Source organism: Myxocyprinus asiaticus, chromosome 11, assembly GCF_019703515.2.
Source record: "Myxocyprinus asiaticus isolate MX2 ecotype Aquarium Trade chromosome 11, UBuf_Myxa_2, whole genome shotgun sequence".
NCBI lineage: Eukaryota > Metazoa > Chordata > Actinopteri > Cypriniformes > Catostomidae > Myxocyprinus > Myxocyprinus asiaticus.
This window is the reverse complement of record NC_059354.1, coordinates 22,390,081-22,415,540: the sequence shown is the minus strand read 5'-3', so window position 1 is coordinate 22,415,540 and position 25,460 is coordinate 22,390,081. Positions and strand designations below refer to the sequence as shown.

Below are 25,460 nucleotides of genomic sequence, written 5' to 3'. Positions count from 1 at the left end.
AGGGTTCAGAGTAGGCTATATTGTAATGATAGATAGATAGATAGATAGATAGATAGATAGATAGATAGATAGATAGATAGATATGGAATTCATGCTTCAGCTTATCGGTGACTCTTTTCCCCTCCTCCCTTCATGCTTACGCACGACTGTCTCCACGAGCATCCTCGCTCATCGCCGTCATAGTGCTCTGACGCGATGTTAAGGTGACAACGCTGAACCGTCGGTAGATCCTCAGCCTCCGCCCATTGCGTGCTTCCACAGAAACACCGACCGTTCCTCTGATGCGTGACCTGTTGACGCTCCCTCTCGTGCGGTTCGCGGCGCTGTGCTTTTGTACCTGCTAAAATGGACAACTAAACAATCGACTTCAACATGCCTACCATTTATGGAAGTAAGGGAAAACTTGCAAGTGTTTGTTTCATGCTTCAGCACGCATCCCAGGTTAGTGAAATATTAAACCTAATGAATTTAGTCTGTTTTTAAGGCAGAGACAAGAATAGATAGATAGATAGATAGATAGATTGCTATTAATAATAATATCACTTTGTGCCAGCGCAATCAAAAGAATAATCAAATAAGAGTTCTATTTAGGAGAATCTTGCTCTGCCATTTCTCTGTGTACACACTGGCAGCACATCTGAGGTGTAATGCTTTCTGGTTTTGTCAGTTGAGCTGTTTTCCGGTGTGAGAACCTTAGAGCTCAACTTTGGTGTTTTCAGTTTTGCAGTGTGGCGCGCCCACCGTTGATTAGGTGGTTCGAAAAATTCAAATTCAAAATTTCAAAATGACACTTCCTCTTCTGTCACAGTGAGCTTCTTCACTTCATCAAGGCGATTATCACCTGCCTCTCCTGTTGTTACATCATGTCTATCGCTGCACCTTAGTATCCCGGTTTGAACTTCTCCACCGAGACCCGATGGCATCAAGGGGATTTTGCGCGTTGACTGACTAAGGCTCGCTTTAATAATATTTAGGACTCACATGTGAGAATAGTAAAAAATTAAAAGGGGGGAAACAAACTACCTGGGTGAAGACTGACCATGAGATGAAGATCATATTATGCTCACGCAAAAGTATTGACTGAAGCAGTTGAGGGCACAAGGACTCAATTTATGTGAGTAAGGTTAAATTCGCTCAGTTAAGTTTGGGAATTACTATCTCTCACACACATTCACAATTTCATTAGCTTCACAGATTACTCATTCTCAGTCATTCTGAGGATAGTGAAGCAGGTGCTGTGGAGAGTGTTTGTATGTAAAACAACAAGGGATTCATCGAAAAATGCATGATAATTTCCCACACCTGCTTGTTAGTCAGACCCTAGACTGAGAGTTTTGAGAGCTTTTTATGTGTGCTTTAGTACAGACATGTGCATGTGTGCAGGCAGCCACAATGGATCACCTGCATATGCAGATGATGGCTGTGCAGCATTTATTCAGCTGCAATGTATTTATAAGCTTTGATCACAAATATGATGCTTATAACAGGTGATATGTCACAAATATTGGTAAGACATGATTGCTCTGGTATTTTCCAGGGCACTGCACACAAAACTGAGATAACTTTCTTTTCTTGTAGTTTCAGTATTTATGTGATCTCTCTATAGAACATATAAAACGTTTTTCAAGTCTATTCTTGTACATGAACAGCTACTGGATTGTCTTAAAATGTCACGCATACTAAATAATTATGTTGGCTTGAAAAAGCTAACATACTGTTATTCTAAAGAAAAAGGGTGAAGCGTTTTTTCCAAAATCCCTAAACCAGACCAAAATTATCAATTGTAACTCCTAGAGCATTCTAGCTATATCCACCAAACTCGGCATAGACCTACAGACTGTTCTGACTGAGACAGAATTTTCAGATGGGCCAAGACTATTCAAATTGTCAAATAATTCAAACATTTAAATATGTCTATCTTTTTTTAAACTTTCAGGACAAGCTTTGTCACATTTGTCATATTTGACCACTAGGATGGATAACTGACTGTTTTCCCAGGTAAGTGATTTCCTACAGTGCTCACGCAAAAGTCTCCGTGGTCTTTTTCTTCTCATTGTAACATTTGCAGGAATGAGGCGAGAGAAGGAGGATCTATGTGCAGGCTTTTGATAAAGAACTCAAAGAAATAAACAAAGAACTCACAACTCAACCACGGAACAAACCATTACATCCATGAAAGGAAAACAACTGACCAAGATAGAGAGAACACGAGGGCAACATATACACAAGAACTAACAAGGTTAACAAGACACAGATAGGATCAAAACTGGAGAACTGGTGAGGCTCGTGGACAGGCTCGGGGAACCGGACAGGCTCGTCGACAGCCTCGGGGAACCGGACAGCTCGGGGAACTGGAGAGGCTCGTGGACAGCTTCGGGGAACCGGACAGCTCGGGGAACTGGAGAGGCTCGTGGACAGCCTTGGGGACAGAGAAGAATTCAGATGCTGGCTCTGGGACGGACGAAGCTTCAGTTGCTGGCTCTGGGACGGACAAGGCTTTAGGCTCTGGCTCTGGGACATACAGCCTCAGGGAACCGGACAGGCTCATGGACAGCCTCAGGGAACTGGACAGGCTCGTGGACAGCCTCGGGGAACTGGACAGGTTCTTGGACAGCCTCGGGGAACTGGACAGGTTCTTGGACAGCCTTGGGGAACTGGACAGCCTCAGGGAAATGGACAGGCTCGTGGACAGGCTCGGGGAACCGGACAGGCTCGTGGACAGGCTCAGAAAACCGGACAGGCATGTCGTCAACCTCGGGGAACTGGACAGGCTCGTCGACAGCCTCGGGGAACCGGACAGGCTCTCGGAACCGGACAGGCTCGTCGACAGCCTCGGGGAACCGGACAGGCTCGTCGACAGCCTCGGGGAACCGGACAGGCTCGTCGACAGCCTCGGGGAACCGGACAGGCTCTCAGAACTGGACAGGCTCGTCGACAGCCTTGGGGAGCTGGACAGGCTCATCGACAGCCTTGGGGAGCTGGACAGGCTCATCGACAGCCTTGGGGAGCTGGACAGGCTCGTCAACAGCCTTGGGGAGCTAAACAGGCTCGTCGACAGCCTTGGGGAGCTGGACAGGCTCGTCGACAGCCTTGGGGAGCTGGACAGGCTCATCGACAGCCTCGGGGACAGAGAAGAATTCAGATGCTGGCTCTGGGATGGACGAAGCTTCAGTTGCTGGCTCTGGGACGGACAAGGCTTTAGGCTCTGGCTCTGGGACATACGAGGTTTTAGGCGCTGGTTCTGGGACGGACGAGGCTTCAGGCGCTGGGACGGACGAGGCTTAAGGTGCTGGCTCATTGACCGTGGCAGGCATGGGCACTGGATCGTTGACCGTGGCAGGTGTAGGCGCTGGCTTGTTGACTGTGGCAGGCGTGGGCACTGGCTCATTGACCGTGACAGGCATGGGCACTGGATCGTTGACCGTGGCAGGTGTAGGCGCTGGCTTGTTGACTGTGGCAGGCGTGGGTGCTGGCTCGTTGACCATGGCAGGCGTGGGCGCTGGCTCATTTACCGTGGCAGGCGTGGGCGCTGCCAGCATCATGGGATTACTGATTGAGGCGAGTCACTATGCCACCACGAGGACTTAGAGTGCATTGGGAATTGGGCATTCCAAATTGGGGAGAAAAGGGGAGAAGAAAAAAATAAAGAACTCAAAACTCAACCAGAGAACAAACCATTTTTCCATGAAAGGAAAACACTGACCAAGACAGAGAGAACAGGAGGGCAATATATACACAAAAACAACACGTTTAACAAGACACAGCTGTGATCAATCAAGGGGAACACAGAGAACAGAGACACAACAAAAACAAAAACCAATCTTCAAACTAAAAGTCTTTATCCTTCTAGTGACCTCTAGTGGCCGCTAGGGAGAATGTCCCCAGTGTTACACTGATTCACACTCATATAATAAAATAAATATTTTATGTGCAATCATTTATTTTATTTGTTAAGCTGTCAGTCAGTAATCATTGCAAGATAAACCACTTCAAGCTTATATCCTTATATCAGGTGACTGTACAGTATATTTTCTCTTGTTTCTCCATACAAAAATGTATAGTTTTGGCAAACCTCTGTGGCACTTGCTGCAAATTCGCCACTCATAATTTCACCATTTGCCATAGAAGTGTTTGCCAGTAGTGGCAAATTGTCCCTTATTGCCAAAGGTTTGCTGCAGGTTCTACACTACGGGTGATGAGCTGTAAATTTTTGGCAATAATTTGCCGAAAATCGCAAGCTCATTTCCATTTGAAAGTAATCAGTTGCAAATTTGCAGCAAGTTTGCTTTGTAAAGGTCAGTATTTAACCTTAGTTGCAGGTTTTCCAACAGCACATCAGTTCATATCAGCACTTTTAGTTTGTTAGCTAATGGAATATTCAAATCAAATAAGTAACTCTGACCCAGACTGTGGACAAAATTTCTTTTTTGGAATCTCTATGTTTATGCCTAACTACACAAAGGCTTTTTGTTTGTTTGTTTTTTTTTAAACACCATTGACTCCCCTCGTACTGCAAGAGACACTCACCCTGACACTTTAACGACACATTAATATTGTAAGATCATCTGGTCATCTGCAAAACAGGGGAGGGGTATTAGCATTTCTCTTAGTTTTGGATTTGTGGAATTCAGCTGAATAGGAACAAATTGAATGTTTATAAACAGTATTTTGCAATTAACCTCTTATGGTTTTGATATTAATGACACTGCTTGATCATTTACTGAATTAGGTGGGAAGAGAATAGCCCTGATAAGTAATCTAGGCGCTATTCAAATGAACAATAATTCATGTTTGAGGTCCATTAAGAACAGATTAAGTTATAGTGACAGAACTGATGTGATATGCAGCAGTTGTAGTTGATTTTTGGAGGGAAAACACTTAGTAATGCAGATTCAAATCTGCGGTTTAGTCAGCAGTTCTACAGATTTCTGATTGTGCTGTAAGCTATATTAAGATATAAATTCACAATTTAATTGGTTTATATTCAAGTAATTTGATGTCTAAACACACAGAACATATATGTTTGTTTGTTTTTCAGAAAGGGAGAGTACAATCTTTAATATCAAACTAAAAGCATACATGAATGCTTTCATTTCAATGACATGATCAGCTCAAATTGGTCAGAATTTGTGTGTTCACATGGGCTGAATATTTTATTCATTTAGTCAGTTGGAGTCTTCAGTATGAGAAAGCCAAAGTTTTAAATAGCCATGTGGGTGTACATTGTGCTGTTTGATGTGTGGGCTCATCTCAGTACAGTATGGTGCTGTGTTTTTCATATCTGTCTGTTACTATGAGTCTGAACTTTGTGTAGGCCTACCAACACTTGCACAGAAGTGCAAGTCTTCCCAGGGCTGGTGTTGTGGTCTTAGGTATATTTAGAAAAAGCACAGGTTTCTTTGCAAGCATGAGTGCGTGTATGTCTTAGAGCTTTTTCAAAACTGTAATTAGCATCTTCATTAAACCCTGCTGAAAAGCCCAGCTTAGACCCGCATGAATTTCTATCTAAAACACAACATGTGCTGGTCTTTTCACCAGGGTGTGCAAGATATTTTGATGGGAAGAGAGGTTCATCATTTACATTCAAATAATTAATGGCATCGTGTTTGATGCATCACCTCATCACAGAAAAGATCATTGGTCTTGTTTATGGCACCTTTTAGATTTAATATGAGAGTGAATAGGGTGAGTTTTTTTTGCATTGAAATGTGTTGGAGACTAAGCTCTTGTCTTCTCAAAGCATTTAAAGAGTCTGCAGACAGAGAAGAGAGAGAAAGGGAGAGTGAGAGAGATAGAGACAGCAGAGGCAGTCGCAGGTTCACCTGGGAAGCCTTGTTGTTGGAAGAGAGAAATGAGCCCTTAGTGACTGATGTGGCGAGAGAGAGATTGAAGCAGGTGGATGAATGGAAAGGGAGAAGAGCTATGCTCTGGAGGGAGGAGTGTGTTTTTAAGAGGGGTATTGCTATAGGTTAGGAAGAATAATCAAGAGAATTATAGTGAGAGAAAATGAGTTCTTTACCATTTTTGAGCCCATTGGAAAAAAAAATGGCTCTGTCCAATATACTAAATATTTATTTTCTAAAAACATAATCTTGACAGTATGATATTGTTCAGTAGTTGACTTAGCTATAGTAGTTTAGGTGCTCATGGTGGAAAATATTCTAGTTTGGAAGTGCAAGACCACTGTTGTTTATTGAGACTTGACATGTGCTGTAGCTGACCCTTTGGTTTCTTGCCCTGTAATTAACTTTTTAGGCTTTGTTTCAAAGATTGCAATGTCTGGTAATAAAGGTAATGTCTGCAAAGCACACATATAATATAATATACATTGCTTTTATATCTGAGAAATCTGGTTCATGTATGTACAGTGTTTATGGTTATTTAATTTTGTATTATTACAGGTGAAGAAGGAAACCTCTGATTTATGTGCTTGTAATTATCTATATAACTGTTTAATTAATGACACAGTGCTGTCACAGTTTTCTTCTGCCATAATTAAATGTCAATCTAGGAGCCACCTGCAGCATTACATTTTACCATGTAATCTATCAAACACTTACTATACATCTGTTTCCCTGATGACTGTTATTAAATGTTTCACAAACTGTTTTGTGTTCAGCACACACACACACACGCACACATGCATGCACTCTCTCTCTCTCTCTCTCTCTCACACACACACACACACACACACACACACACACACAGCTAAAAGAATAGATTACACAATAACGTGTTTTACTGAGTAATTCACTTAATCACACTCATTATGAGAAACACCAGAACTTCCACAAACCCACAGATAAATACTGTAAGTTCTTCTTTATGGAGATCATGAACTCCTCTGCATAATGTTATTCCAGTGATTAGCAATGCTTCTTTAGGAATACTTTTGCAAGAACCACTACCATCATGGGAAAAATGCAGTATTAAATAAATCCAAAACCCTTGTTCAATGTAAAATATTCCTTATTAGATTAAAAACATTAGCTTAATGGAAAATAGCATCTATGAGATGATTTGTGGTGAGGAGCTGTTGCTGAATCTCTATGTTTCTATCTGTTTGGAAAAAGAGCATTTATTTGCATTTACATGTATTCATTTAGCAGACACTTTTATCAGACGCAACATACAAATTAGGAATGCAGCAAAAGCGATTCATCCTAAAGAGGCAATAACATGAGAAGTGCGGCAATACACAAGTTTCAAATTGCTCAGAAGTATAAGTAGGGAGGAAGGTGAGAGACAGTGTGGTGAAAGAATGGATTGAGAATGTTTTTTTTTCTTTAGAAAGAAAGAAGACAATCACATAAAAAGCATAATAGCATAAAGCATTCCAAAGCATTCTCTTGTTTCAGTTATTTCGTCTTTGTGATAAACTAGAGGTAAAAATTCCCCATTATCTTAGAATGTTATCTGGCAGCACCAGTACATTTCCTGTGATCAATCACTGCAACTTTAACATTTACATAACATTTATGCATTAGGCAGATACTTTTATCCAGACATATTCAAGATATACATTTCATCAGGATAGCGTTTAGCATATATACCACATTTATTTGATTTTTACGACATTGTGATACAGAGTTCCACATTGATGAATAAATAAATTTCTAGATCCCTCAACCAAAAAAAGAAAAGAAAAAAAACTTTGCAAATCCTCTAGATGTAATGAACTCCAATGGCCAAAACTCAAATTAATAATATGAGTCATCTGTCAGACACATTGTAGGTCACATTAGTTAAACCTTATGTCAGCAGATATCTCTGTCTGTTGCATCATGACAACTCCTACTGCCACTCAATTTTAAAGCACTTATTCCAAATCTTTAAATCACTTTGACTTTAAGGCTTTGTCTTCTCATCTCTCCCTAGGACATGACCCAGTCCTGGCCTTACCAGCAGCCCACAGGAGAAGGGAGCACTCAGCACTTCCTGTATTCACACTCCAAGGTATGCAAAGGGTTTATTACAGACTGAAACAAGCACAATAAATTCGCCTGTATAGAGCACAACTTCCGTTCTGTCTCTGTGCAGTTTGTGTGTCGATGGAGGCTGATTTGGTTTATTCTGATTCTGTCACAGGAGGGAAAACAGGACAATTTGCGGCAAAGACATGGTAAACATGCTACACTCATGTACAGAGATGAACCATGTGTTTGGAGCTCTAGTATGTGTCTGTGTGTGTGCGCGTGTGTGTTTGTATCGCGATTGGGTCAAATGTGAAATTTAAGAATTGGCTGTCTTTAAGCCTACAAGTTGGATTGTGAATTGAATTGGCCATCCCATGCCCTTCAAGACTGAAGAAGTTGAACTGGAATTGGAATGACAGGATGAGGTATTTACTGAATTGCAATTCAAAGAAACTGAACAAATTTTGTTTGTTCAACCATATAGACAAGAACAGAAAACCTCTTAGGTGTTCTGTTTATGGTTTACATCTTGTATGCATGATCTTCACCATGCGTAATAATTGAAAGTGCCATTTCAAACAGTGATAATTAATGTCATCTAATTTATCCCAAATATTCAGTGTATGATAACATATTCATGGGTAATTCATCCAAAGTTTTTTAAAATAATTTTCATTAAAAACTACACTTACAGCAGTCAAATGAATGTCTTTGAAATTCATTCCACTTTAGTTCTACTTCCTTTAATTCAAATTACAATTACAATTCTGCATCCCTGTTTGCTACCTTAGTTCTAATTTAAACCAAGTGCAAAAATAGAATTAAAATGTCTCAATTCAGTTCTAAATGGCACATGACCCTGGTGTCTCTGTGTGTGCAATGAAAAATTTCCTTGTAATTTATTTCTTGATGTTTATTCAGAAATATTGGTGTGTGGTTTATACAGCTGTATATTTTTAGTTGTGCTTTTATATAGCTGTGTTTTATACATTCTTTTCCTAATGTGTTTGTATTTCTCTTCCTCTGTCTCTCTCAGTGAGGGATGGTGTCTCTGTAAGGATGCCCTCACGCCCATACGTGGCCCCTCACAAATCGTAAGTGGAACGCACTGCACCTGATCTGTCCACTGTCACCAAACACCAGGTTGTGCCTGAGCAGCTTCTGTGAGATTTATTACACCATAAACAATAAACTTTATAGATTCAGTGTTGAACAACTACTGGATACATTTTAGTGTGTTTAATTAGAATGGGGTTCCTGGAATTTTACTGCTTTTGGGCCAACTGCTGTTGAGTACAGGCCTCATACAGAGGGTTCGACCGAACCGCCATACAAACTTCCCTGACCTCATAAACTTTATTTTCTAGTGTTTTCTAGAGTTATTATCTAATTACAGAATGGGTTAACTCAGTGAGAGAGAGGCCGGAAGCACACTACCAACAAATAACAGCACTGTTCAACATTAGAGCACTGTGTTTATTGGTGTTTTTTCCTTGAAGCTTGTAATGTGATACAATCTCATATGGCTAGACACATTTAACACAAACACACACACTGACAGATGTGCTGCAGATTGACAGACTGAATAAATAATTCTGTCAAGTCAGTGTGACACGCTCTCATGTTCAAGGGTTTCATGCTGACCGCTCTCCCTTTGCCCTCCCAGCATGCTCGCTGATGACCTGAAGCTCAGCAGTGATGAAGATGACAGGGACGAGGTAGGACTCCTCTTAACATTATTCCAGGAAAGGCAAAAGCAGTTTGAGGCCACATTATGTGTTGATTCACATGCACAGTCATTAGAAGATGACAGAAGAATAGTGCTATTACAAAGTTAGATGCACCATTTAATTTACCTAAAACCTAAGCTTACCTAAAATTTTAACCACATTCTTTTGCTACTTTGCAAGCACTGGTGTTTTCTTTAGGAATTGCAAATCTAGTTTTTGATTAAAACTCCTTTCACATCACTAAATTTAGTAAAATATGCCATTCTTCTCTGTGCAGTGCTCAATCCATGTCTTTGTTTATGACCAAGTATGTGCTGCTGAATTTGACATTGAGAGGTTTGCTGAGATTGAGAACTTTGATTGATTTAGACTGTTAAACCGAGAGCACCAGCTCCTTGTGCATGCATATATCCCACTCAACCCAGGACTCCAGGTTTATGAGTCATAACAGCCTTAGTCATAAAAGACACCAGACTCGTGACCTGTCTGTCTACTGCAGAACAGTGCCTGGGATCAATGGTTATTTTGCTTTGCTCAAGATTGCTAAAAACAATCAAAAACAACTTAAAAAAGCTCTCTTTTTTACTCAATCTGTTACACAGGGAAGTGAGCAAACAACTTCCTGGGCGGATAATGACCGGTAGGTTTGTGCTTGTGATGTCTTGTCTGCTTTGTAATGTATGTTTGTAACTGTACCAGCTCTCAGTATTGTCCCTATGCCTGTGAGCATGTGCAATACATATTGAAGAGGTCAGAATATGTGGAATGTGACAGCAGGATGATAGAACAGCCTCTGTTTCTTTTGGCCTTTCAACTTGTTCAACCCCCAAACACACACACACATACACACATACATATTCACCACTGGTAGGCCAAGCATTTTGTCAATGTTTATTCTGCCTGCTCATTTGTCTTTTGGACAACATGATAGGTGAGCTTGTTTTGCTGTCTGTGTATTTGCTTGGAAGATAATCCCATCTTTTATGCATATGTACTGACTGACAGCTTGTCAGGCCTGCAGAGGCACACACACACACATGGCGGAAGGGTGAGACATTCTAGCTCAGGGTCTTCAGGATCAGACTCCTCCAGTGATTGGGAAAGCAACAGCCAGCGATCACGTAGCCCAAGCCCAAGAACGCACGCCCAGTGCAGGACACCAACCCAACAGCAGACCCCAAACTGCAGTACAGAGGTAAACAGTAAAATTTTTGCTTTCATACTATTGCCCCTCTTTCTCTCTCTTTTTCAGCAGTTGTTTTTAGCAGATAAGGTAAAGAGGGATGGTGGGGGTGGAGACAGGAATGTGGAGGAGGGCCACAGGGCAGAGGGCCACTGGGACTTTAGAATTTGGGTGTCATGTCAACATGTGGCATCCCAGATGACTAACTGGATAGGAAGTACTACATATCTACATTCATTATGGCACAGAAACCAGAACACAAAACAGCACTGGAAAAAAAATCCTAATAATCCGATAACTGTACAAGGGAAAAAAATAGCGATCCTTGAAAGATTTCCTACTGTGACATTGTTTTGGGATGTTTTCACATGCTAAAAAATTTGCTTCATGTGGTAACATCTAAATGAACTGGTTTTATTCAATTCCAAAATCTGTTATTTAATGTAAATAAACCTGACAAATTACTTTACACCAGCACAAGTCATTTGTATGGGTTTGATCAAGTTGAATTAGGTCCTTGAAGTAACAATTGCATGGTTACCACTTTTTTTCTGTGTGGCAAAAGTAAGATTTCAGCAAATGGTTAGATATATTTAAATGTGCTTAACTTTGTATGAAGTATAAACACAAATTAGTTCAATTAATACCAAAGCAAATATAGTTACTTTTTCATTTAACTGTTTAAAACTTATTAATTTTCTTTACTCATTTTTAAAAATTCATATTCCTCATTCATTTTAATTAAATACTTCTAATAATTTTTAAAGCAAAATATGCACACTTTTGAAAGAATAGCCTACTCAATTCAAGTTGATAAAAAAAAAAAAATTGTTTGTGTGTGTGTAAAACAGGCCTTTATGTTTTGAGTGTGGAGATTTTTATACTAATCAGAGGGAGAGATTTAAAGCTCCAGTAGCAGAGAGCTACACCATAAATGAATGAAGGTGTCTGTGTGACATTGCTGGCTCTATTACTGAACATGCCATCCATTTGGAACCTGTGGAGAAAGTAGGAGAGAACACCATGTGTTTTTCATCTACGTGTAGTCATGTAGTGTCTCTGAGGAGGACGGCTTGGAAACGCCACACGGTTCCAGGTGGGGGGGGGGGGGTTGAAGGGAGGGACTGTGGGAAAAGGGCACAAGAGATGTAGTGTCTTTGCTGGAAAGAGAGAGAGAGGGGAAGGGGGAATGTTTGAGTGGGGAAGTAAAAGTTTAAATTAGCTCTGGTCAACTGGAGGCGAGCAGCGAAAGCACAGTCTGCCATGGAGCTTAAATACTGTATGCCTTCAAGTAAGTATTACCTCTACCTTAAATGTTTTGTATTGTCTACATTATTTATGTTGTTAAATATCTTAAACCTTGTTTATTTTTAAGGAATCTCTCTCTCTCTCTCTCTCTCTCTCTCTCTCTTGCTCTTTCTCTTTTGCTCTTTCTCTCTTGCTCTCTCTTTCACCCCCTCTTTTCCTTTTCCTGTCTCTCCCACTGACACACTGGCCTGTTTACATAACTAGCCTTGTTTCTTATTACTGTAATTAATTCTATCCTTTTCAGCTTTTCCCTAATGTATTGGTTTCTCCTGACTACATTTTTGAGTAAATAGAAGCAGATATGTGTTGTTTACTCTTCTGCACAAATATCGTGTTTACTTTACACCAGTATGTCCAAGAATTTGCAAAGGCTTGAAGTTCTGCAATTCACTTAATATGAATCTATAACTGCATTGCTACTGTTTTGTTTTTAATGTGACCTTTACTGTTAAAATTGCCAGCCACAAACATACATTTTCTTTGCTTAAGGTGTTATGTAATAGGGTTTATAAGAAATACATTTACTGTATTTAATAACATAGTTATTACACTTGTAACTGTGGCTATACTGCTTTACTATATACTATATACTGTCATCCTCACAGGTCAAGAGCAGCTTCACTGATCATCATAATCTAGTCAAAAATGTTTTGTTATTCAGACCCCTCTGAAATTAATTGGTCACAGTATTTTATCAAATGACACTGCTTTTTTTTTTTCAGTGTTAATTAACAGGTTCATTGTAATCTCAAATTATTTGTCACCAATTTTAATATTTTAATTTCAATGTTCATTTCTCTGTCATATACTAATTTCATTTCTCTGTATCTGTTTCCAGGTGGAGAGTCCACCGTCCACACAATGGCAGCTGGACAGGTGGCTTGAGAAATTCCCTAAAGAGCCTCATTCAACTGACCACGATCCCGGAGGAGGACACCGCCTGAGTGCAAAATCTTGCAGAGGACCATCTCCGGGAAGATACTGGGGAAGAGACCCTGAGTCAAGACAGGCTTACAGTCCAAGCGAAAGTCCAGTACCTAGTCCAAGATTTGACTATAGCCCCAGGAACAGTCCTTGCCCTAGCCCTGATTATAGTCCATGCCCCAGTCCAGGAATTAGCTTTGTGCCAAGCCCAGTGCCAAGTGTGTGCCCAAGTCCAGGAGACAGCCTCAGAACGAGTCGTAGTCCCAGCCCTTTACCTCTGAACCCTCCCAGAAGCCCCAGTCCAAATCTCTCATGCACCCCAGTACAGAGACAACCCTGCAGTACATATCCTCAGGTTCAGCATCCTCAACAGGCAAGTCCTAGGCATATTGCACAGCCAGCAGTTGTCTCTGATCCAGCACATCGTCCCAAAGTCAGGCCATGGGTGCCTCCGGACCATAGCACTGTCAAGAGGAAAGAGTCTAAACCCAAAGACTCTAGATCCAGAGACTCAAGACCTGGTCCTCCCCAACAGCTTAATTCCAAACACAGCACAACAGCAAAGTCACACAAAGACCTCACACACAAGTCTGAAGCCAAAAGCTCTGAATCCACTAGCAAGCAAAGGTATAACCAAGCTTCTAACCCAGTTCCAAAGCATCAATCCAAGCTCAACTCTAGACCAAGCCTTAGCCCAAAACAACAAGCCAGACACTCTATAACTGACCATAGTATTGAACATAATCACAGAAACGGTGAACCTACAGGAGTATCAATCCACAGTTCAACCTCCAAATTGGGGAATTCATCCCATTTCAGTACCTCTAAGAGCTCTGAACATGGTCCAACATTAAAATCCAGGGACTCATCCCAAAGCGACGTGACAGGTCGATCTAGTCACAGCAACAACCCCAGCTCGAAGTCTAAATCTTTCCCTGATCCCAAACTATCCGGCTCTAAACCAAGCTCCCGACTGAGTGCCAGTCCGAAGCCTAGGGTCAAACTCCCAGAAGACGTCCCAGAGCCCAGAACTGGGCATTCTCAAAAAGAGCCAAAGTCCAGAGAGAGAGAACGGGAGGTCAACAGCCGAGGCAAGGCCCAGGGAGTGACCCTGGTGCCGACCGGCAAGGAGCAGAAGCAAAGGAGACTGGCGGAGGAGCAGCTAATAAGGCGACGCTGGGTTCGGGGTTCTGAGGAAGAGGAAGACGAGGAAGATAGGAGAATCGAGGAAGGGGAAAGAGAGAGGAAAAGGAGAAGGAGGAGGGAGCAGGAAGCTCAATGGCAGGCAGTGCAGCCAAAGCAAAGACCTCATACAAACAGCGAGCATCACCCTCAAGTGGAATTCAACCAACTCAACTTTGAGGAGCAGAGGAGGACGAAGAGAAGGCAGAGTAAAGAGGACATTTCTTCACATCCTAATGTGACAGACTCTAGCCCTTCTCCTCCACTCTCTCCACCCTCTCCTACTCCTGTCATCCAGCCCAAACATCCATCCTCTTCCTCTTCTTCATCCTCATCCTCATCATCTTCATCATCTTCCTCTGAGACAGACTCTGAGTCTAGTCCACCCCGGAACATTGCCAAAGTCCCTGCAGATTCAACATCAAACCAAAAAAAGAGGGGGCACAAAAAACAGGGCACAAGTACAGGTGCTCACCCCCACAGGCCGAGCTCAGGCACCACAGAGGCAGATAAACGAGGTCGGCGGAAACACAAACTCTACACGCTGGTTCCTTTCGGCCGTTCTGAAAATTCCCCCACTGTCTCGCATCGAGGCCTGAGAAATCTAGTAGTGAGGATAGACCTCTCGCTCCTGGGCAGAGTTCCTAATGCAAATGAGATTATAGAGAGACGGTCCTCGTCTTCATCTTCATCATCAGGAAAGTCAAAAGAAAAGACATCGATGAGGCATCTGCACCACTCTGAGCAACTGCTGGGAGATGGCAGAAGTAAAAGAAAAGTGAGCAGAAACAGGAAACATCTTCACATTCAATTCAACAGTTTAATATTTAAAGGAATAGTTCACACAAAAATGTAAATTCTGTCATTATTTATTCACCCTCATCATTCCAAACCAGTTTGGTCATTCCAAACCAGTGTGCTTACTTTTTTTTTTTTTTTTTAGAAGAACACAAAGGTAGAAATCTTTTAATAAATACTGTATGTAGCTCTTGTCCATACATCGTTAGTTCATAGTGACCACGTTTGACAAGTTGGTTGGTTCTCATGTGTGTAGTGACTGAACACAAGGCTCCATTTTTTTAATCTGGATGCGAATGCGAACTAGATATGATTTTTAGCGGAGGGAAGATTTACAGTGTTTTTGTTACTCAAAGCTATCGTATGTATTTAGAAAACTTGGTATGCAGTGCATGAGTTGGAGCTGGAGCTGACAGACATGGCCACAATGAACTGTAATTGTATGAAGAGAGCAGCATGAAATTTCTACTTTTTTTTTTCACAGAAAAAGTACCAGCATATGGGTTTTCAACAGCATGACATGAGTAAATACTGACAGAATTTTTATTTTTGGGTGAACTATTCATTTAAATTTAATCAAATATGTATTGTGTGTATATATATATATATATATATTTGTATGTTGCATGCATGAAAGTTTTTGGTGTTTTTGCTGTATCAGGCTGAGAATGGAGAGGCTCAAAGAGAGACTAAGAGAACTCACTCTCATACAGACAAGCTTCCTGTGGCAATGAGTAGAGTGACTGAGGAAACCAGCTCTGACAACAAACAAAATGGGTATATTTGCACATAAAAATGTTATTTGTTTGCCACAAGGAATTTTTTTGCGCTTCATTGCTTTCTCTTAGTGCACATAATTTTGGAAAAATTCAATTAACTTTTTGTTATATCTTGTTCTGACAGTATCTTTTGTGTGAAGAGTATTTTTTCAGTGTGGAAGATTTAATTGATTCAGAAATTCAGAACATGTACTTTCAATATATAATAACACATTAACAGTTATCCACTATCATTTACCACCATTAAAATCGTGCTATTCTACAATGCTACAATGGCACTTTGATGAGCATCATGGGGGAAAAATTTGTATGGTTATAGTGACAAAAATATAAACAATTCAGCGCTGTTATTCTTGTCCACTGGGCCGTAAGATGATGTTTACAGTATGGCCCTGTGGATGATGCTCTTTTTATTGCCATGTATGCAGATATCAGGAAGATTGCTTTTACACCAAGAGGCCAGTGTCCCCATTGTCTCCTCCACCTGACGTATTGGAGCTTTCAAAGCCCTCAGTGAATGCTCAGCATGCAGAGAAGTACCACACACTCACAGAAAAAGACAGAGATGCTACAACACAGAAAACACAGGTATGTAAAATACAGCACACAAAAATGAATATTTGATTTCTCTTTCTTTCTTTCTTTTTCTTTCTTTCCTTCATTCTTTCTAAACTCAAAATGTTGTTGAGCTTCACAAAATGGGAAGTGGCTATAAGAAAATAGCTAAAGCATTTAAAATATCCATTTCCACCATCATGGCAATAATTAAGAAGAGCCAATCAACTGGAGATGTTACAAATCGGCCTGAAAGAGGATGTATGGCGATATTGTCCCACGCACGGTGAGGGGAATGGTTCGAATAGCCAAATGGGACCGGGTTCTATGGTCAGACGAAAAAAAAATAGAGCTTTTTGGCAGCAAACACCAGAGATGAGTTTGCCGCACAGAGAGGTAGCCATATGGAAAATACCTCATGCCCACAGTTAAAAATGGTGGTGGATCTTTAATGTTGTGGGGCTGTTTTTATGCCAAAGGTCCTGGACATCTTGTTTGGATACAGGGCATCATGGACTCAAAATACCAACAGATAAAAAAATCAAAACATGACTGCCTCAGCCAGAAAGCTTAAAATGGGCTGTGGTTGGATATTCCAGCAGGACAATGATCCAAAACACACATCAAAATCAACACAAAAATAGTTAACTGACCACAAATTCAAGGTTCTGTCATGGCCATCCCAGTCTCCTGACCTGAACCCCAAAGAAAACTTGTGTGGTGAACTGAAGGAGTGTCCACCAGCGTGGACCTCTGAATTTGAAGGATCTGGAGAGATTCTGTATGGAGGAATGGTCTCAGATCACTTGCCATGTGTTCTCCAACCTCATTAGCCATCATAGAAGACTCAGAGCTGTTATCTTGGCAAAGGGAGGCTGGACAAAGTATTGAATAAAATGGTGCCAATAATTGTGCCACACATATATTTGACAAAAAATTTTGTTTTTTGATAAAACTTGTGTTGTGTTTGGAATTGTTTGATATGTATTTGAGGATAGATTTTTGTGAATATTTTGAATGAAAGACCAAAAGGATAAACAATAAGGATATATTTTTTCACAGTCTTCTTTTCTCATATTTACCAAGGGTGCCAATATTTTTGGCCACCACTGTAAGTGAACCTCAAGAAACATATTAAAATAATTAAAAAAGGCATGTCATGACCCCTTTAAGATGGCAGGGTTTAGGAAAGATGGGACATGTCTAATTCATTTGCTAATTCTGGTCGAAGTTCCAGAATGGTAAATCACTTACAACACCTTTAATTTTATTAATTCATATTAGTTTATTACCAAGACTCTTGCATATTCATTACACTCTTCTGACAGTCTGTCGTGCTTGGTTTTTTCATATATAACCCCACTATCTGAAAGACATGGGCTTGTTCATGACTGATTTCATTTTACGAATGCCTTTGGTAACACTTATATTTACCCAAATCCTTTTATTGTTATATGCATGAATTTACCATTGCCGTCACAGGTCCAGAAGATGCAGCCCAAGGTAGAGGTGGAGTGTGTGGGGGTATCAGAACACCCACAGCCTCTCTCTGGCTCCCGAGTTCCTCCCCCAAACCTTCCTCTTCACAACAGAGGAACTGTGCCTATCAGTGACATGTGAGTTCATGTCTGTTAATGCCTTTGTTTTGTTTATTGATATTCAGATCTTTATATTGAATACCTTCCCAGGAGTTTCACTTTATCTCTCCTTCCTTCCCATTACTAGCTCTCATCATGCTGAGTACTACATGCATGAGGCCAAGAGGTTGAAACATCGAGCAGATGCAATGGTATTACAGCATTATTAACTCAAACCTTACACATTTCATATTGCCACTAGACAAAGACTTTCAGAGAGATGGTTTTGTTTTTAGATTTGAAGATCCAACCACTTGTCATAGTATTCAGTGGCCCCCAAAAAACTGGACAATTAAGCTGTACTTAAAATATCTTTGCATTAAACAACAAAATATATAGTATAATCACACTTTTCTAGCAAAACATTTTGCCAAAAGAAGCTCTTTTATTATTATAAAACAATAGATACAGTGTGCTCCATTTTCGTGACTGCGCTAGGTGCGTCGCTAAGTGCGACAACTGTACATCTTATCCAATTTTCGGCTGTCTCCTGGACTTGGGCACACACTTGACATTGGGCTTGACACAAAGCTAATTCCTGGAAAGAGGCATGGACTATATTCAGAGCCAGGGCGAGGACTGTTCCTGGGGCTATAGTAAAATCTTGGCAAGTGGGGTTGGATTGTTTGCGTTATCTGTGGGTGTATTGTATGTTACAGTAATGAAGTAGTGCAACACGCAATTTGTTATTTTCCTGAGAAATAGGTCTTTGCACCAATACGTCTGAAAGCACGTCTAATCTCGGTGACTAACAGAGCAAGGGATGCATTGCATACAGCCCATTTACACTACACTGTCTTCATTTATATTGATGTTGCTTGACCAAATATATTGCTTAATGGAATATATAATAGGATGCAGACGGTGCGATAAACGGAGAAGAACTTTAGCATTAAAATGCACTTAACCCAGCCCATTAGCGCCTTGCATGTGCATTTTCGGCAACCCACTAGTGCCTAGACTTAGCGTATGCTTGCGCTACATGGCCATGCCCGCTGACTTTACACATAAGACGAATCACATAGCTCTGCTCTTAAGCCATAGCACTCTTAAAATAGGTCCCAGTATGTTGTTCAAAATCAAGACCAAAACATTTGGACACTTTCTGGTTGTCAAACGTGTGGAACATGTCCATATTTACTGTGATGAACTACACATTTGGTTACTGTGCTAGGATACCACCTGTGTGAAGCTGTGGGGAACTGACTTCATAAATCCACCAATATGAGCTTGAGATCAGTTGGTTAAATTTTTTTTTAAAACATTAGCCTCTGAAAAGTGAAGTTAGTTCTGAGAAAACCTCTAGCATAATTAGTTTGCAGATGTCACTTAATTTGATATTTTACTATCTAATGCAATGACATTCAGACATTTTGTGTGAGTTAAGTGACCAAAGTATACTTTTTAAAGCCACTGTACAAATAAACTGTATTTCCTCTATACAGTGTCTGTTGCATCCAGTGCTCTCTTCTGCTCTTTTGCCCTTCTGTTCCTGCCTTTTCTCAGGTGGATAAGTTAGGGAAAGCTGTGAATTATGTGGATGCTGCTTTGTCCTTTATGGAGTGTGGTAAAGCCATGGAAGAGGGACCACTAGAGTCCAAGTCCCCCTACACCATGTATGCTGAAACTGTGGAGCTCATAAGGTGTGTAAGAGTTTTGTCTCTTTTTTCCTCCTTTCACTCTCTGTCCATCTGAGACCCACTGTATTGATTTTAATGTTCTCTGTGTTGGTTAGATACGCTATGAGACTGAAGAGTCACGCAGGCCCTGGAGCCAGTCAGGAGGACAAGCAGCTGGCGGTACTGTGGTAAATACAACACTGCTAAGATCTGTAGCTGTCATTTTGAATATTTTCTGCATTTTGATCTGTGTACAAAAGACAAAGTTTGTTTCTGGATTTCAGTTTCCGCTGTCTTGCTCTCCTTTATTGGCAAATGTTCAGACTTAAGAAGGACCATGCTCTGAAATACTCTAAAGTCCTGCTAGACTTCTTCAAGGTATGTGTATGTGTTTGAGCATGTGTATGAGGGAGAGAAAATTTTATAATCAAGATACAATACACAAAAGCAGAGGTCATCACCTTGTTAGCATTTGACAGACAGTTTGGTTATAAACGCATCAGGACGACTGGGTGTTGAGCTTGTCCTCTGAACCCTAAGATTGCATTCAATTAAGTATCACCGATAAGCCTTAAAAGTGACTATTCAGACAGAAAGCATTTTATCAGCCATTATAATTTATATGAATATTTTTCTCTCAGTCCTGAGAATAAGTTTTGCCACAGACACATTTGTCCGTTGTATGTTCAGTACATTTTGATGACTCCTGCACAAAAGGCAACCAATACCAAGACAATACTGTGTGTTAAAAGAACAAATCTGTCCTGTTTAAAGATGTATATATTCCTTCTATTTTTACAGAGTTCTCCAAAAGCACCTCACAAACCCCCTCCCTGGAACGATGCTGGAAAGTAAGATTTAATTATGTGTGGATCTTTAACACACAGGCACTGTGTGAGTGAAATTATGTTGTGTTTGAGTGTCAATACATCTGTATTTGTGCTTCTACAGGGGAGCTGTACCTAGTGCCTCTATTTGCTCTGTCAACATAATGGGATCTCACACAGGCAGCTCACCGAGCAATGTAATCAGCATTCCCCAGCGAATCCACCAGATGGCAGCAAACCACCTCAATATCACCAACAGTGTACTGTACAGTTATGAGTACTGGGAGGTGGCTGATACCCTGGCCAAGGAAAATAAGGGTGAGTGCTCAGGGTTTCAGAGGAAGAGATGCAATGCTGTGTGGGAAAACTGTGTGCCTCTCCTTCATCTCCTCAGGGCCCCATTATAATAGTTCTGGAATGTCATCTTTCTCTCAGTATGATATAAATTATGTAATGTTAAAGGAATGGTTCACACAAAAATGAAAATTCTCTCATCATTTACTCACCCTCATGGCGTCCAAGATGTGTATGATTTTCTTTCTTCTGCTGATCACAAACAAATATTTTCAGAAGAATATTTCAGCTCTGTAGGTCCATACCATGCAAGTGAATGGTGACCAAAACGTTGAAGCTCCAAAAGCACATAAAGGTAGCAAAAAAGTAATCCATACGACTCCATTGTTTTAACCCATGTCTTCTGAAGTGATCCAAGCAGTTTTTAGTGAGAAAAGACCAAAACCTTTTTCACTTTAAATCTTGACAAATCTTTATAAATCATGAGTAAATCATGAGAGAATTTTCTTTTTTGGGTGAACTGTTCCTACAATGTTTCATTTTACCCGAGAAATATTTGGACACTATTCCACCACAAGAAGGTTCCATACTTCGTTTTTTATTAGAACACATCAAGCAATTTGTCAAATTTGTTTTGAATTGAATATTATACTTTATTTACAGTATGCAATAATTCATTTCTGTATACAACTCACAAATACTATGTACATCAGGCAAATGCATTCTTTCTTTCTCTCACCAGAATTTTTTAACTATCTGAACACACTGACTGGACCCTTGACTCTGCATAGCAGCATGGCCCATATCGTCCAGTATACCAGACAAGGGCTCCAGTGGATCCGGATCAGCGCTAATCTATCATAATACCATGTACAGACACACTCAAACTTCACAAATCACTTGTGAAAGCAAATTCCTAAAGCCAGATTACCAAATAATACTACAGTTACCTGCACTCTGTGACCAAGATGTCGGATCTAGGGTTAAGACAAGTTAAGGTCAGACAGTGCTAAAGCAAAGTGCCCCCCTCATATTCATGAGAGGCATCATGCCAGGACTGGGTATTGAGGAGTGGACATCCATGATTTACCCTACCAAGCATTAAGTGTGGGAATATCCACACCATGTCAGAAATAATAACGTTTTCCTTGGTCATGCAGTTCTTAGCACTTCTTTAGAAATCCTTAACTTACTGGAACTGTAAAAAGTTAAAATTGTCAGCTGATTCCTCAAATGCTGCTTCTCCCTAATGTGCCACAATTTTGTATTAGAAATAATAAGAATTCATTTTTTGAAGTAGTCTGTATTCATTGTTGAAGCCATCTTTACTGGATTGATATGATTTTTTATAACAAGGTGTTGCATCAAGCTAATAATCGTTTTAAATGAGCCTTTCATCATTTATTTTCTGACAATCAGTGCATACATGAAGTCTCTTTAAAGCACTGTGGATGTTATTAATGTTCTGCTGACTTTTTTTATGAAGTTCTTTGTGCAATAAGTCAGTTTTTTTTTATTTATTTTTTTTTTTTTTTAACACGTGAGTGTCATGTAGATGTTTTGGTGCTGTTTTTCAATAATCATCATAAAGTTATGTACTCAGTCTATGCAAGACTATTTATTAAATTGTTGTAAAGTTTGAACTGTAAGACAGAAAAGAGCTAAATCGGCCCTTTTTTAATTAAAGTGTTTTTACAAAGTATTGTGGTGGTGCTGGTGGTAATGTTAATGATGTTGATGATCATATACCTTATTTACGCTAGCGCCATCTTTGATTTTTAATGGGAATGACAACGAGGCTCCTTAGATCACATCTGATTTTCCACAACTCATGTTTTCTGGATTTGTATATATATATATATATACTGAATGTTCCTGGACAGATATTTTATCAACGTTTTGTCCGCAGAATGATCTTTAAACTGAAAAAAAAAAAAAAACATTTTTTTAATATATATATATATATATGAGCTCATAATTATAATCTATTGATATTAAATGATTTTACATTAGGATCAATAATTAATATCAATATTATATCAATAACTATGATATTTTGTACATTTTTGTAAGGGAAAGTTAGATATTAAAGAATGCCAATTAGATCATATTTTGTGTATTTAAATGTGGCTATTTACAGTAATAGGCTTTATGTGTGGATCCCTAAACATCTTTTAATGAAATGCACCTGGATACTTAAACAAATATATCTTAAAGGTGTAGTTCACCTCAAAAATGAAAATCCTATCATCATTTTCTCAGCCTTACGTTGTTTGAAACCTGTATGACTTTCTTTTATATGTGGAACAAAAAACAAAAAAGCCGTAAAAGGAGATGTTAGGTGGAATGTTAGCCTCAGTCACCATTCATTTTCATTGCATCTTTTTTTCAGATTTGAAAGTCAATAGTCACTGAGACTGTCAGTCTCTAACATTCTACCTAAAATCTTTTGTCTTACACGGAAGAAAGTTGTATGTGTTTGGAACATCATGAGGGTGTATAAATGGTCAATTATAACATAATGTTTGTTTGAACTATCCCTTTAACTACCATCATTTTGCAGACCGGACACCTCCAAGTGGGAGGGACTTGTGCAGAGATGATCTTTCTTTAATTTGACATGTTCTTTGCATCTTTGGCATTGTGATTAAAGCCGTGAATTTGTAGATACCCTATGCTGAATCCACATGATATGCTGAAATATACAAAGGAAGGTACATTGTCATCATGGAATTGTATCAATTTTGATCATATTTTTATATTTAAGCATTAAAGTCAAAATCTTGAGCAAACATAAAGGCATAAATGTGCACCATGATGGTCTTATAGTTAGTACACATGTGGAGTGAAAAACTGACCACCATTTACCAATGTTATATTTTAAAGGTATAGTTCACCAAAAAATGTAAACTCTATCATTTAGCCACTCTTAGGTTGTTCTAAACCTGTATGACATTCCATGGAACATAAAAGGTGATGTAAAGCAAAATGTTACCTGCAGTTGTTGTTCACCATTGTATAATTTTCCATACAATAAAAGTGCATTGTGACTGAGGCTGTCAGTCCCCAGTAATATTTTGTCTAACAGCTTCTGTTTATGTATTCATGCAAGAAAGAAAGTCAAATGGGTTTGGAACATCATAAGGGTGAGTAAATGATTGGTCATTTTTTGGTGAACATTAAATCTCTTAATGTTATTATTTTCTTTGACAAGGTAATGTGCACAATTGTAAAGCAACATTTTCCCAGATGGCTGAATAGTGTTTTGTACTCAGACCTCATGTTAATTTCTAGTAATTTAGTATCATTATTTAACAGAATTTTGTATATAGACATTTTTTTTTTAATGTTTTTGTAATTTCTACCCATCTGTGGATGACAGCATTTAACAAATGTTAACAATCAAATATTAACAATATTTTTAAACCTCCTGTTAAAGTTTACATTGAGTTTCTTATGTTTGTACACTTTCCACCTATTTACAATATAAACATTAACTAAATAACACAATAAGCAGCTTTCATGTATGTTCGATTTATTTAGTGTAAACAGTATAAACATTATCCACAACCAACTACAATATCCTGATATATATAGCTGGAACTTTGATCCCATACTATATCCCTGAATCTATGACCAGCAGCGATAGGTGCAGATAGGCAGCATCTCCTTTTCCAAAGATCGCTTCGAGGAAAATGTCCCGGACCAATGCTTTTGATGACTGAGAAAGACAGGGAAACCATGTAAGTACCAGTAAAATGTGATGAAAATAAGCAAGTACCTGTAAAAATGTGTACTCCATATAAAACACATGACAATGAAAATTACATTATTGGTTGAACCCTAAAGATGTTTAAGATTGTCTGTAGTCTTCAGTCTGTGTGTGTGTGTGAGAGAGAGAGAGAGAGAGAGAGATATCAGAGAGATCAGAGAGATGTGTATTACTTTCTTCTGCAGAACACAAATGAAGATTTTTAGATGAATATCTCAGCTCTGTAGGTCCACACAATGCAAGTGAATAGTGCCCAGAACTAAGAAGGTCATCAAAGAGGCATAAAAGTAATCCATAAGACTTCAGTGGTTAAATCCATATCTTCTGAAGCAATATGATAAGTGTGGGTGAGAAACAGATCAATAATTATGTCATTTTTTACTATCAATCTCCACTTTTGACCAGCCCCAACAAAAAAGGTGGCTGAAAATGTGTAAGTGAAAGTGTCCCAGTCAGTAAATTTCCTTTGGCAAAGCTTTGACCCAAATAAAAAGCTGAAATGTGGCCCTGCTCAAAAAGTGGACAACAGCCCAAATCTGGTACAGATATTTTTTGCCAGAACTGAACCAAAACAGTGCCATAACTCCACCAGTAGAAAGCCAAATTAGTAAAGCATGTGTGGCCCATGCATGGGCCTTAAAGGTATTTGAAGAAAAAATAACATGTTAAACATTACAGAAGTGTGTTGATGTTGGTAGTAACATTGGAAGTGGTTAGAATTGTCTAATGCATGATGTGAGCATACTTACAATCATTTTTATTTTTCATTTAAGATAATGTTAAACATAACACATGAAAAGTGTATTAAAGATGGAAATCATATTAGAACAATCTCACCCATGGGCAATATCTCTTTTACTCATTCTGGTAGGAAGATAATAGATTTAGATAAAAGTAATAGAATTAGCCACACATGGCTCTCGGCTATGCTGTCAT

General features: G+C 39.5%; 1 protein-coding gene across 6 annotated transcripts; it reads left to right on the top strand.

The window, feature by feature from the left end:
* Positions 1-224: 224 nt before the first annotated feature.
* LOC127448439 (AF4/FMR2 family member 2-like) lies at positions 225-22,554 on the top strand. Of its 6 annotated transcripts, none has more exons than XM_051710954.1 (18): positions 225-441; positions 7,879-7,956; positions 8,041-8,122; positions 8,953-9,010; positions 9,583-9,634; positions 10,249-10,286; positions 10,652-10,841; positions 12,976-15,021; positions 15,703-15,818; positions 16,249-16,408; positions 17,858-17,991; positions 18,101-18,164; positions 19,519-19,655; positions 19,748-19,819; positions 19,916-20,009; positions 20,433-20,482; positions 20,583-20,776; positions 21,495-22,554. In XM_051710954.1, the coding sequence occupies exons 1-18, from the start codon at positions 373-375 to the stop codon at positions 21,614-21,616; spliced, it is 3,756 nt and encodes a 1,251-aa protein (XP_051566914.1). In that variant the 5' UTR covers positions 225-372; the 3' UTR covers positions 21,617-22,554. The 6 variants fall into 6 exon arrangements, with proteins under 6 accessions (XP_051566914.1, XP_051566915.1, XP_051566917.1 ...); XM_051710955.1 differs by having other exon boundaries at positions 226-441; positions 8,089-8,122; XM_051710957.1 differs by having other exon boundaries at positions 349-391; positions 8,089-8,122.
* The last annotated feature ends 2,906 nt before the right edge of the window (positions 22,555-25,460 follow it).

Bases quoted from the DNA above. Each gene is read 5' to 3' on its own strand.
- LOC127448439 (XM_051710954.1), top strand. From the start codon at position 373: ATGCCTACCATTTATGGAAGTAAGGGAAAACTTGCAAGTGTTTGTTTC. The intron at 442-7,878 runs GTTAGTGAAATA...ATCTCTCCCTAG, and splicing joins TGCTTCAGCACGCATCCCAG to GACATGACCCAGTCCTGGCC. The intron at 15,819-16,248 runs GTATATTTGCAC...CCATGTATGCAG, and splicing joins TCTGACAACAAACAAAATGG to ATATCAGGAAGATTGCTTTT.